This window comes from Natator depressus, chromosome 14, assembly GCF_965152275.1.
Source record: "Natator depressus isolate rNatDep1 chromosome 14, rNatDep2.hap1, whole genome shotgun sequence".
NCBI lineage: Eukaryota > Metazoa > Chordata > Testudines > Cheloniidae > Natator > Natator depressus.
Window position 1 is genome coordinate 26192855 of NC_134247.1, and position 12958 is coordinate 26205812.

General features: G+C 52.1%; 1 protein-coding gene across 9 annotated transcripts in view; it reads left to right on the plus strand.

Moving 5' to 3' along the window:
* GAS7 (growth arrest specific 7) overlaps positions 1 to 12958 on the plus strand; it is a 200827-nt gene continuing 187869 nt past the window's right edge. For all 9 annotated transcript variants that reach the window (XM_074970637.1, XM_074970644.1, XM_074970639.1 and 6 more), the window contains exon 1: positions 1 to 240. In XM_074970637.1, the coding sequence (XP_074826738.1) occupies positions 58 to 240 (183 nt within the window). In that variant the 5' untranslated portion in view covers positions 1 to 57. The remainder of the gene's footprint in view (positions 241 to 12958) is intronic.

Consider the following 12958-nt stretch of genomic DNA (forward strand, 5'->3'; position numbering starts at 1 on the left):
GCTCGCGCTCGCTCCGCACTGCCAGCGCCGGGCGGCCGGGCAGCTCCGCGGCGCAGCATGTCGGGCTCGCGCTGCCAGACGCTGTACCCCTTCTCCGGGGAGCGGCACCGGCAGGGGCTGCGCTTCGCCGCCGGGGAGCAGCTCACGCTGCTGCAGGTGCCGGACGGCGGCTGGTGGGAAGGGCAGAAGGAGGACGGGCTGCGCGGCTGGTTCCCGGCGAGCTACGTGCAGCTGCTGGAGGTAGGAGACCGGCGGCACCGAGCCCCTGGCGCGAGAGGCTCGGGCCGCGAGGCAGGGCGGGGTAGGAGGGGAGGGTAGGATTGTGGGGAAGGGGCTCAGGAGAGGAGTTGGGGGAGTGCGGGGTTTGGGGAGCAGGGGCAAGTGCAGGGTGGGGGGGGGAAGGGGCTCAGGAGGGGAGCTGGGGGAGTGCGGGGTTTGGGGAGCAGGGGCAAGTGCAGGGTGGGGGGGGGAAGGGGCTCAGGAGGGGAGCTGGGGGAGTGCGGGGTTTGGGGAGCAGGGGCAAGTGCAGGGTGGGGGGGAAGGGGCTCAGGAGGGGAGCTGGGGGAGTGTGGGGCTTGGGGAGCAGGGGGAAGTGCAGGGGGGGGAAGGGGCTCAGGAGGGGAGCTGGGGGAGTGTGGGGCTTGGGGAACAGGGGGAAGTGCGGGGGGGGAAGGGGCTCAGGAGAGGAGTTGGGGGAGTGCGGGGTTTGGGGAGCAGGGGCAAGTGCAGGGTGGGGGGGGGAAGGGGCTCAGGAGGGGAGCTGGGGGAGTGCGGGGTTTGGGGAGCAGGGGCAAGTGCAGGGTGGGGGGGGGAAGGGGCTCAGGAGGGGAGCTGGGGGAGTGCGGGGTTTGGGGAGCAGGGGCAAGTGCAGGGTGGGGGGGGAAGGGGCTCAGGAGGGGAGTTGGGGGAGTGTGGGGCTTGGGGAGCAGGGGGAAGTGCAGGGTGGGGGGAAGGGGCTCAGGAGAGGAGTGCAGGGTGGGGGGGAAGGGGCTCGAGGGGCCCAGGAGAGGAGTTGGGGAGTGCGCGATGGGGGGGGGCAAGGGGCTCAGGGGGGAGTGCGCGATGGGGGGGGGAAGGGGCTCGGGGGGTGAGGGGGGAAGGAGATACATGGGCATCAGCCCAGGTCCTAGGAGGGAAGGATTGCACAAGTGGGGCCCTGTGATGGAGCATACATGAAAAACGCTAGGTGCTGTACGAATCTGGTGGCTTCGTGCAGGTGGCTAGCTCAGGATGGAGCTGTTGCCTTCCCCAGACCCTCTGTCTGGCCATTTGCCACTGGCTCTGCTCACGCTCCTTAACCTGTGTGCAGGGCTGAGGCCTGGCAGAGCAGTGTTGCCAGCTTGTGGCCCAGGCCTTCCCAGCATTGGAGGAGAGAGGACACCTGGGGTTAAGGCTCTTGTTAAAGTTGCTAATCACCAGTTGTATCCCAACTCTACCACACCAGTTGTATGTTTGTTAATATCACTTTTCACAGCAAGACCTGGATAATTAAGACCTGGATGGGGTGGGGATTGAGGCAACGCGGGGGCCAGGGAAGACGGATGCAGGGCTGGGGGAGGCAGCAGAGGCCAGGTGCAATGGATGGGGGCCCCCTGCTACCACATGGTTAGGGGGTGAGGATCAGTGGCTGGGGGTCAGCACCTGCTGCTGTGTGGTCAGGGCTGGGGAACGGCACCCACTGCCATGTGGCCGGGGGTTAGCACCAAGGATTGGTGCTTGGGGTCCAGGAGCAGGAGCCTGCTGCCACGTGACTGGGGCAAGGGGTAGGCATTGGTGTCCAGGGCCAGCACCCGCTGGATCCCGGGGTTGGCGTCTACTGTCATGTGACCAGGGCCAGGGATTGGTGCCTACGGCCAGCACTTGCTGGAGCCCAGGGTCGACATCCAGGAGCAGTGTCTGGTGTCAGTGGCCAGGGCTGGGGGTCGGAGTGTGTGGCCAGGGGTTGGCACGTGGGACCAGCAGCCGCCACCAGCGGTGGCATTTGGGGTCTACACCTGCTGCCGTGCAGCCAGGGCTAGGGGTTGGGATCCAGCACCTGCTCCTGCCGGAGTCTGAGGCCGGGGATCTGCATCCAGGGCCAGCAGCCAGGGCTGGGGATCTGCACCCAGGGCCGCCAGCAGCTGGAGCCCAGGGTCAGCACCCAGGGCTGGCACCCAGGGTCAGCGACCATGGCTGGGGGTCAGAGTGTGCTGCTGTTGGTCAGCACCTGGGGACAGTGACGCCATAAGTGAGAGCTGGGGATTGGAGCCTGCGGCTATAAGGCCAGGGGTTGGAGCCTGAAGACCTGAAGAGCCTGTGGTTGAAGGCCAGGGCTGCAAGGCCAGAGCTGGGGGTCAGAGCCCCAAACCCCGTGTCCAGAGCTGGCTGTTGGCTCCTGAAGCCCCATGGCTGGAGCCCTGGTCTGCAGCCAGGCTCCTTAAGTCCCCACCGCCCAACCACACCAGGGCTAAAGTGTGAGCCCCACTAAGTCTCCCTTCCTCCCAGGTAGAGAACTCACCTTGCTCCTTCAGCATTGTTCCCCACCTGTCTCCAGAGACGATGCAGGGTGGCGCATCCAGGAGCCACAGGGAGGGAGGGAAAGGAGCCGATGCTTTGCCTCCCCCTGCCATCACAGCCCAGGAAACCCCCTGATGGCTGCATGTGAGAAATGCTCATTCCTTTAAAACCCTTTCACCTTTAGTATGTTCCACACCTTGCTGAAGTTACTAGTTGCTGTCACCGTGCAATGCAGTGATATCTCAACACCCCAGTAATACAGTGCTGGGAGCTCACCAAGGGCATTTATTCAACTCACATCTGTAGTAAAGCTGTATGTCACAGTGCTTTGTATGAGGCCTTTCCTCCTGGGTTAGGGAGCCTCCCAGTTGCATCTGCTGCATAAGTATGTACCCCTCAGTGGTGAGCTTGTTTGCATCCAGATCCATGCCCTCAGGTCAGATCTGATTTGCCCTGGATTCATTATTGTATTATATAAAGCCTTGGTGTCCATATGACCTCCTGCTTGGTTAGAAACGTGTGTGTCTTTCTCTGGCTAGTGCTGCATATGCTAACAATGACAACCCGCCACTAACACAAGAACTCTTTGGGAAATGGAAACACCCCCTTCATAGCAGGTATTTCCATCTTTGTCACTAACATTGACATTTGCTTCCACCACCCCAGATCCAAGCCGTCTTCAGGGCTGTCCAGTTTTAGATTTTAGTCCTGCACTGAAAACCAACCTCAGGTACACCTCACCACCAAGCACTCATGTTATCTGATTTGCAATAGCTGAAGAGCTGCTGAGAAATTCTGAGAGTTGTGTGTCTGAGTGTGTGGTGGTGTAAGTACAGGAGGTGAGCTGTGCAGCCACATGTGACCCTGGGAAGCTCCCTCCTTACCCATGTAAGGTGTAGGGGGTGAGCTGAGGGCAGAAGAAGGCTTGGCCCTCAGGACCACTCTCAGTTATGCCAAGGACTGTGGTGGCCCCTTTGAAGGGTGTAGAGACGACATACAATGCTTGGGCTGTGCTATGATATGTCCCCAGGAGCTGTCACCTGTTGTGTCGGATTGTTTTCTAGGAAATATTCCCCTCAGAACTGAATAGCGATGTGATTGGGGTATAGATCGGCTTCCGTATGAGGAGAGATTAATAAGACTGGGACTTTTCAGCTTGGAAAAGAGGCGGCTAAGGGGGGAATATGATAGAGGTCTATAAAATCATGAGTGGTATAGAGAAAGTAAATAAGGAAGTGTTATTTACTCCTTCTCGTAATACAAGAACAAGGGGCCACCAAATGAAATTAACAGGTAGCAGGTTTAAAACAAACACAAGAAAGTATTTTTTTCACACAACGCACTGTCAACCTCTGGAACTCCTTGCCAGAGGGTGTTGTGAAGGCCAATACTATAACGGGGTTCAAAAGGGAGCTAGCTAGATTAATGGAAGATAGGTCCATCAGTGGCTATTAGCCAGGATGGGCAGGAATGGTGTCCCTAGCCTCTGTTTGCCAGAAGCTGGGATTGGGTGACAGGGCATGGATCACTTGATGATAACCTGTCTGTTCATTCCCTTTGGGGCACCTGCCATTGGCCACTGTCAGAGGACAGGATACTGGGCTTGATGGACCTTTGGTCTGACCCAGTATGGCCGTTCTTATGTCCTTGAGGTAGCAGAGTGTGCTACTCTGAATCCTATTTGTGAGTGTTTCATACACGGGTGAAGACATTTACACGATAGCAGTGTCTCAAGGGGGTTGTTTAAAAGTACATTTCAGTATCTGCTTTTCTGATTTGTGTTTAGTCAGAAATCCCTTATATAAGAAGCAGCAGTAGCATATGCAAATTCTGCATCACTGAAAATTGTCAGCACTTTTTATATCTACTGTCATCTCCCCTAGCTGCAAATCTTTGTATGGAGCAGAACGTGTCTTCCAACAATGCTGGAGATGGCTTGGGAAGCTGCCTTGGCCAGCAGCCAGCTCTGGACCAAGAACTGCCCCATTATTTTGCCTTCATTGGGTGGCACTTTCACACACTGATGTAAAAAGCAATACAAGGCACTTGTAAGGCCTCTGCAACCTCTTTGTTAGCTGTCTAGTGGGAAGTAACAGCACAGAGAATTTGTGTGTGGAGTGGAAAGTGCAGTGGCTACGTGGCTCCATTCCTGCCTTATGGCACTCCATATCCATCTCATTGCCCTCTGCAGCCTCAACATAGTGGCTGAGCTGCAGGTGGCCAAGGAATAGGATGTGGGAGACAGCTTCTGCCCATGACATGTGACTTAGTTACCAACGTGTTTAAGACTTATGTAGGTGCCTAAGGAACAATGTGTGCTGTGCCCGGAGTCTCTGGTGCTTTGGGGCAGCAGTAACTCTCTCATCACAGTGTTTTCAATCCAGGGGCTGAAAACACCTTACTGTCAGGGAGGCCAGCCATCACAGCGCTGCTGAGGGATTTGTGGGGGGCACAGGCCAGCTGAAATGTACGACCCTGGGCCTTGACAAGAATTGCAGTCTGTCCATGGGCTGGCTCCAGCAGGAAGTAGAAGGGAAGAGCGCAGGACCCCACTGGTCTTTCTCCTGACCTCTTTTACCAAAGACAGAGAGAGGATGCAGGTCTGAGGGGAATATATTCAAAAGTGCCTCATTGACGTGGGAGCCAGACTCCCACTGGCTTCCAGTGAGTCCCAGGCTCCTAAGTACCTAAGTCATTTCTGAAAATGGGTTTTGGGCTCCCAAGTCACTCAGGTGCCTTTGAAAATGTTCCACTAAGCAACTGTCTGCATGTGCACTGAAGCAAAGCCAGCGGCCTGGCAAAGGCAGGGCCAGCCTGCCGAGAAAGGTAATCTCAACAGAAGCAGATGTCAGGAATTCAGTCCTGTCTGCCCTGCCCTGCCAGACACAAGGCACAGTAGATTTTTCTGCTAAACCCTCCAAACCTAGCATAATCCAGGCAAAGAACCAGGGGAGAATGAGCAGCCATGCTGTGCTCCTGGGACGTGTGTGCCCACTGCTATCAGACACTGCAGTTTTCGATGTCTTTTAGCAAGAAAAATGTTGGCTAAATGTCTTTATCAGAGGTGCTTTGATATCATGATGATGGGCTCGGTATAGGAACCTAAATAGCACTGAATTGACTGGATAGTTCATACAGCAAAACTTAACCTGTTCCTTCTAAAAATTCCACACGTTAAATTTCCAAAAAATTGTTACACAATATGTGCAAATGATCCAGCCAGTGGCCCAGCTTTGGGTTTCTTAGTATATTCAAAGGTTTATAGTAAGGTTTCAAACACTTTCACACCAAATCTCTTTCCAGGATGTCTTGTCCCTCTCCACCTGGGGCCAGCCCTCACTCAACCCTCTTCAGACTAATCATTATTCCTTTATTTGGATTTCTTTAAAACACCATCCCCATCCTAAGCTGGGGCCCCCTTGAAGGACAACAAAACGTTCAGACAAAACCTGCTTTATATTCAGCAGCAGCCAACATGACCTTCTACACAAAGGAACCAATAAAGAAAAAGAATCCGCCCTCCCAAAAAATCCCTCTTGAGCCCGAGGAGCCCCATGAATAAAGGCGGTCCTTCCAGCGTGCTCTGCTGGCTCCAGCACCATGGGTCGATGACAGACTATGCAGGGAGAAGGCTCCAATGCTGAGGGCCCCTCATGGAGAACACCCTGTTGGCAGCTCCCTCTTCCACACTGAAGGGAATCCAGTTGGAGCATTCCATTATCTTCAGCAGTGGCAGGGTGGCACGGGCGGACGTGTATCTTAGGGAAGCAGAGTGGCACGGGGAGGTGTGTGGCACGGTGACATGGGGGAGGAGTATCTCAGGGAGGGCCACCTGGCCACAGGCAGTGGCAGGAGAGACAGTCTGTTTCCTCCCCTTGCTGGCAGGCTGGGGCTGGAGGAGTGGACTGTCCCTTCCTGAGTCTCTCCTGCAGACTGAGGTTACAGACAGGCCAGTAGCTGGGCCTGGCAGTGCTGTGCTGTGCTGGCTGGCTGCAGGGAGCTCCTCGTCTCTGGTCTCTGTGCGGGGCAGGAGCTGGGCTATCCCAGCTGTGCAAAGGGTCAGAGAGTGCTTGCAGTCTGCCTGGCTGACTTCTGCCTCTCGGTGGGTGCTGGGGTTGCTGTTTTCTCCCCTTCTCCATTGGCTGAGGGAGGAGGCTTGCCAGGATGACTGGGGGTTGCATCCCCTCCCCTCCCGCCTGCTGCTGGGGGAAGTCAGCAGCGCAGGGCTCTGTGGTAAAGCCCATGGGGCGAGCTACAGCTGCTCGAGGAGTTATTTTGGGGAAGTTCTCTGGCCTGTGCTGTGCAGGAGGTTGGACTAGTTGATCACAGTGCTCCCTTCTGGCCTTAGAGTCTATGAATGTTATTGGGTGAAGGAAAGCTCCCTCTATTGCAGTCATGAGACAGGGCTGGAGGTGAACGGGAATACATGTAGGCTGGACTAACTACAACTAGCCTTGGCTATGCAGTGTGACTTTGGAGAATTTGGAAGACCCAGGCTTATGTGCAGTTCTGGGCAGCTGCTTTGTGTCTTGCCCTGGGCTCTGGTACTCAGTGTTTTTTTTTACTGATCGTGTGGGAAGCTAATTATCCCCTGCCAGTTTAACCTACAGAATCATAGAGGGCAGCGCACAGAAGGGGGAGTGAGGGCAGGTATATGATTGTCAGTTGAACAGAACTATTATATAGAAATGAATGCAGTGACATCACTACCCATTCCAGAAGCGTTAGTTGTAGGGTTCAAGGAAATGAAAGTACTAGAAATGGAAACTCACCAGGGACTGAAATTCAGCCTTGGAATTTATGCAACAGAGATTTTCAGAATGTTGATAAAACAAAACCAAACCAAGCCAAGCCAAGCCAAACCAAACCAAGCAAATGCTCAGCACTGGGTGATCATAGGGGAAGAGCAGTCCCTGCCCACAAAGGTGATGCTCTATGGGCTCAGAGCCTGCTGGGCTGGTTTAGTAACCAGACGGTGGCACAAGCTCCTAGGCAGCCTCAGCATAGTGATTAGCTGCTCCTGATACTACCAGCTTAAGTGAAGTTAAGCTACTTTGCTCAGTAACTGTGTGGATCTACAATTTATGTCAGATTAGAAATACTTACATTTGGATAACCAGCTCAGTACAAGGCAAAGCGAAGCATCAGCAGAGCTGAGTTCAAATCCCTGCTATGCCACCAACTTATTTCATGAATGTGTCCAAAACACTTGAACAATCTCACTTTAATTTTTCTAAATGTAAATATGGAGGGAAATGATGCTCCGCTGCCTTTGCTTCCATCGATCTCCTACAGATTTATAAACCAAGTGCTGTATTAGTAATAATGTTATCATCATGTTCTCAAAACACATGCATTCCCCTTCACTTTGATAGTACTGCAGCACTCACTTCTTGTGTTAGAAGCATAGGCAAGCCAGAGCACAATATATCAGAGTAATGTGGGGGTGGCTGGGCGTGGTGAGGGTGACTCCCAGTGCTGTCAGGAATACAGCACAGCAAACCTTTGCATGATAGCATGGGTGAGGTCTAATTAGGATTTGTAAGTGGTCGGTGACAAGTCATAGTTGTTTTTGCAATGGCATTCTTGGATTTAACTGAAGATTTTATAGTATATAAATCAGAGCTATTGAAGTGTGATAGGAATACTAGCATACAGCAGCATCCCAGCCATGTAGTGGGTATGCTGCAGACCCCAGGAAAATGTGCAAGTGTTTGTTTAGAGGAAGCACACTCCACTAGGAAGCAATGCCTGTAGTTAAGATTGCACAAGCATTTCCATTGTATGGGTCTTTCCCCAATATCTTTAACTTTAATCTTTCAGTCTGAAACTTTGCACATTGATCACAAACGATTCAGAGGCTCTCATGTTCAAAGACAGTGGGAAAATGCTGTTTTGCCATTACAAAAACAGTGTTTGCTCCATATTTTTAAGGGTCTAAGGCCCCAGTAGGACATGACAGACACGTGACACATTTCTACAGTTATGGTTCCCATGTCATAGATGTGGCTAGCACTGACTTGGTGAAAATTGGTTTGGTTTGGCTGAGTTACATGGGTTAGTTAGGTACCATGTGCATCAACACTGGCTGTTGTTACACTACAATAGAGTACTGGGCACTGACCCATTGACTTTGCGTGCATGTGCCTACGTACTCCAGGTGAACAGATCCGTGAACCAATATGAAGGGGCTTCTACGTGCTGGGTGGAGGTCTCTTTGGGAGACTGCTTATTCCTTCTGTATGAGGTGAGAGCTCTGCAGGAGCCTGGGTTCGTGTGTGCAGAGCTTGTGTAGGTGACAAACTACTGCTCTGTTGCAAATAGTTGCACATGGTGGAATTTATTTCTTTATTCACTTTTGTAAACACATTAGGAAACTCCATTCAAAAACTACATGAACATTAAGATTGCAAAGTGACACACTTGAAAGTCCGGAAATGGCAAAGATCACTTCTGCAGCCTCAATTCTGCTACTTGTGTGTATGTATTAGGATTAGGGTGCAGTCTTTAAATAACTTGATCAGAGACTATTTTTTCCGACCAGATCGACCTGTCTCACTCACGTGGAGTTTGCGTTGCAGTGAGGCTGGGATCCAGAAGAATACTCCCTCATTCAGCAAGGGTCAGTGAATGAGATAGGGTTCCATTTGGCTGCTGCCTCATTCAGTGCAGTAGGCTGGTGGTATATGGTGGCTACACAATGGACAATAAGTGTACAGATAAACCTTCCTCAGTCTCTGAGCTCTGTTTCTCTTGTTCACTGAATGAGGCAGAAGAAACTAGTATGTGGTTGTGCAATTCAAGACTGTATCATCCTGTACATATACAAAGTGGCAAGGGCAACTCTATTGCTGGCCTGTCCTAACTTTGAGTGTCTGAAATTGCAACTTTAACAGCATTAATTGCATTTAGCTATCTATATGTGTAGCGCCCCAGTCCACCCAATTACCTCCTTTAGTACCCATCTCCTTACTGGTTTTGATGGACAGGTCTGGGTTCATCTGGATCCCACCTCCAGTTCAGCAGGGTGTAATTTCCTTATTTTCTTCCCATGTGAACATATTTGGTGATGCCTCCACCCCCGTCGCTCCTTTCTGGCAGGGTCACTGGGCAGGTTGGAAGAAAAATTGTAATTGCAGGTTACCCCCTGCTTTCATGCCACATAGTTAGAGACTCCCAAGAAATAACACCAACACACAATATATATTCAATAGAGTAATTATAATAAATGGGTGGTAAATATAACACAACAGGGTAAAACACAAGTCTCAGGGTCACTGGTGCCCACACTGTTAAAACCCATGAATTTCCCCAGTCACGTGATCTGAGATAGCAAGAGTAAATTTCAGTGTCGCATTGATATGCATCCTTGGAGGGACCCTTGAATGACCTGTGCCAAAGATATCTTCTGTAGTAGCAATAAGCAACTTGGGTGACTTGGTTCAGTCCTGCCCAAGGACTCGCAAGTGGGATAAGAGGGTGAGCCCCTCTGCAGGTTTAATAGGCAGCAGGTAATGAAATCCCCAAACCCTTTTCTCTGGTCTGAGGATACAGGAGCAGGGGTCTCGCAAACAATTCCCCTGACTAGCTAAGTGAAAGATGGTGCACTCAAAACTCCCTGAGTAATCCTTGGGTTCAGAGATGGCTCTGGACTCTTCAGCCACTGTTGATCACAGCTGGCAGGTGTCCTCTTCATTCAGGAATCAGGCTGCTTCTGTTCCCAAGGTTTCCCCTCTCCACAAAGGGGTGCAGGGCTCAGGTAGTAATTACAATAACTCTGCTAAAACTGCTCATTCCTGACTCCTACCCCAGCACTCAGCCACATGCCCGGCAGGCAGGCAGCCCTGAGCTGGCACCAGAGCAGCACTTGTCATGTGGTGATGGGTTTATCTAGGCACTGGAGGGCAACTCCCCTGGCTGGGGGGGAGTTTTCCAAACAAGACTCTGTACACTGGGTGTTACCTTGAACAGGGAAGGGACCCAGCTGACAGGTTGCTGCCCGGCACCCAGAGGCCGGTTCTCCGGGGACCCTGATGCACCCTGGGACTCACCTGCTCACCCACAGCCAGTCCTGCCCTTTCAGTGGCTGGCTCCAGACCCCACAAAATGGGTATTCCTCTCTTCCAGTGCTCCTGGGGATGGGCGTCTCTTTGAGGACCTGCCTGTTGGGCAGGATAGCTCTTCTTCCCAGGCTTTTACTTGTCAATCGTTCAACTCTAACCCCCCACCCAGACACTGGCCCGCCTCTGAGCAGGCAGCTGGTGGCCGTCCAGGCACCCTACCATGCTCCCCTGAGGTGACAGGGCCCCTGTCACGCTGACTTGCGGCTCTCCTCTGTCCCTCTTGGTTGCCCAGTAGACTGAGTCTGCTCTTGGCCCCCTGCCACGCAGTGACAGTGGACTACCAGCACACACACACCCTGGGAAGCTCCTTGGGAATTTGTATTTCAGGTGGTGTGTAAATAAAGCTTTCGGGAGGACGGGAGCTGCTCGGTACTGATGAATTCTGAAAGTCTGGCCACTCCTTTTTGGTGCAGTCGGTTGGAATTTGGTGGGGTTTTGCTTTCTGGAGTCCTTTGATTTATATTTGTGTGGTAAATAACTGGCCAATCAGCATTAATGAGATGCAGTAGTCATAAACTATACTACTGCTTTGATCCCTCCCCCGGCTGTTTGCTTAGGTGAGCATTTATTTAGTTTGCACATCAATGACATGTTATCAGGGCCCTACTTTCCTAAGTATGCACTTATACAGGGCTTGTTTTTATTAGAGCGTGGTGCTCTGGACTGCGCTGACTGCTCTCAACTGACACTCTCGTTGAGATTGCAGAGGTAAGCTGTTCTTTTATTAGGGCAAGCTCCCATACTTGTGGTTTTAACTCTGCATTACAGCAGCATGGCATAATAACCAGTTTTTATGGGAATCTTTGGGAATTTTGCATTTGTTTTCACTGTGGACAGAATCAGGGCTGTAACTGAGTGTGGTGAGGGAGTCATGGATTGTGTGTTATGGATTTCTGTACATCTGTCTGTTTGCAGTAAGGTGTGGGGCATGGGGAACACAACCGCTGAGCATGAGCTCATTCATTCAGCACTGCTGATTTGCACCTCAGGGCCAGCGGCTGTTCAGCTGCTCACTGCACCTACTTGCTGCCATTGTGGAGTAGCATACCACAGCGACATGTGTTTATCTTGAAAAATAAATGTATGATTTAATGGAGCTGGAATTTTTATGTTTTGCCACTGTGCGGCTGAGTGTAAAACATTACCTGGTAAAGGGTCATTGTGCAAGAAGCTTTGTATGTGTGTGAGACCTGGGATGATAGCTACCAGGGCAGTGCTGATGGGTGTGCTTGCAGGTCCAGCTGAGGCCAGCTCTTCACTACACACTTCTGCTGGCACAGCTCTGTCAGGCGGGGAGTGATCCCTGACCAGCACAGCTGTGCCAGCGAACCCCTAGTGTAGATGTAATTATAGCAGCAAAACTGCCTCTTTATAGCTTGTTTTGCTCAGGGGACTGGAATAAATTTATCAGTAAAAAGCAGAGTTTTCTAGGTGTGGTGTTCTGTCCCATCTAGTGGCACCAAGGCCACTTAGAGAGCAATTAATGAGTCTGCCCTACAGCTTAGCTAAGGGCCATGTGGCTTTTAGCTCAAGTGGTAGAGGCTCATGCACTAAACTCCAGAGATCCCAGGTTCAATCCCTCCTGCCGACAACCAGGGTTTGTTGGTGTTACACTGGTATAAAATACGATCACTTTGCTGGCACAGTACAGCTGTACTGGCAAAGCTCTCCTAGTAACGATAAATATATAATTTATATCAGGAAAAAAGTCCTTTGGCCAGTATAACTTATACCAGTTCCCTGAATGAAATAAGCTATGCTGGTAAGAAGACATGTCGGGTATGTCTACACTTAAAATGCTACAACGGCTCAGCTGCAGCGCCTCAGTGTACCACCTATGCTGGCTCTCCCGTCAGCTTAGGTACTCCACCTCCCCGAGAGGCGGTAGCTAGGTCAACAGCAGATTTCTTCTGTCAACCTAGTGCTGTCTACACTAGGGGTTAGGTCAGCATTAGCTACGTCTCTCGGGGGGTGGATTTTTCACATCTCTGAGGGACGCAGCTATACTGATGTAAGCAGTGATGAGCTGCCAAAATCTTAACAACTGGTTCCCTCCTCACCCCACGAGGCAGTCGTTGCCCACCCCCGCCCCCCGGGACTCCTGCCCCATCCAACTCCCCGCGTTCCTTGATGCCCGCCCCCCCAGGACCCCTGCCTCATCCACCCCTGTCCCCTGACTGCCACGGTAGTGGGTGCCCACCCCACCCCTAAGAGCCAGAGGGACCTGCCAGGGGGCGAGGTGGGGAGTCCTGGGGGTGCTTACCTGGAACAGCTCCCAGAAAGCATCCAGCAGGTTCCTCTGGCTCCTAGGGGTGGAGTAGCCTAGCTAGGGGGGAGCA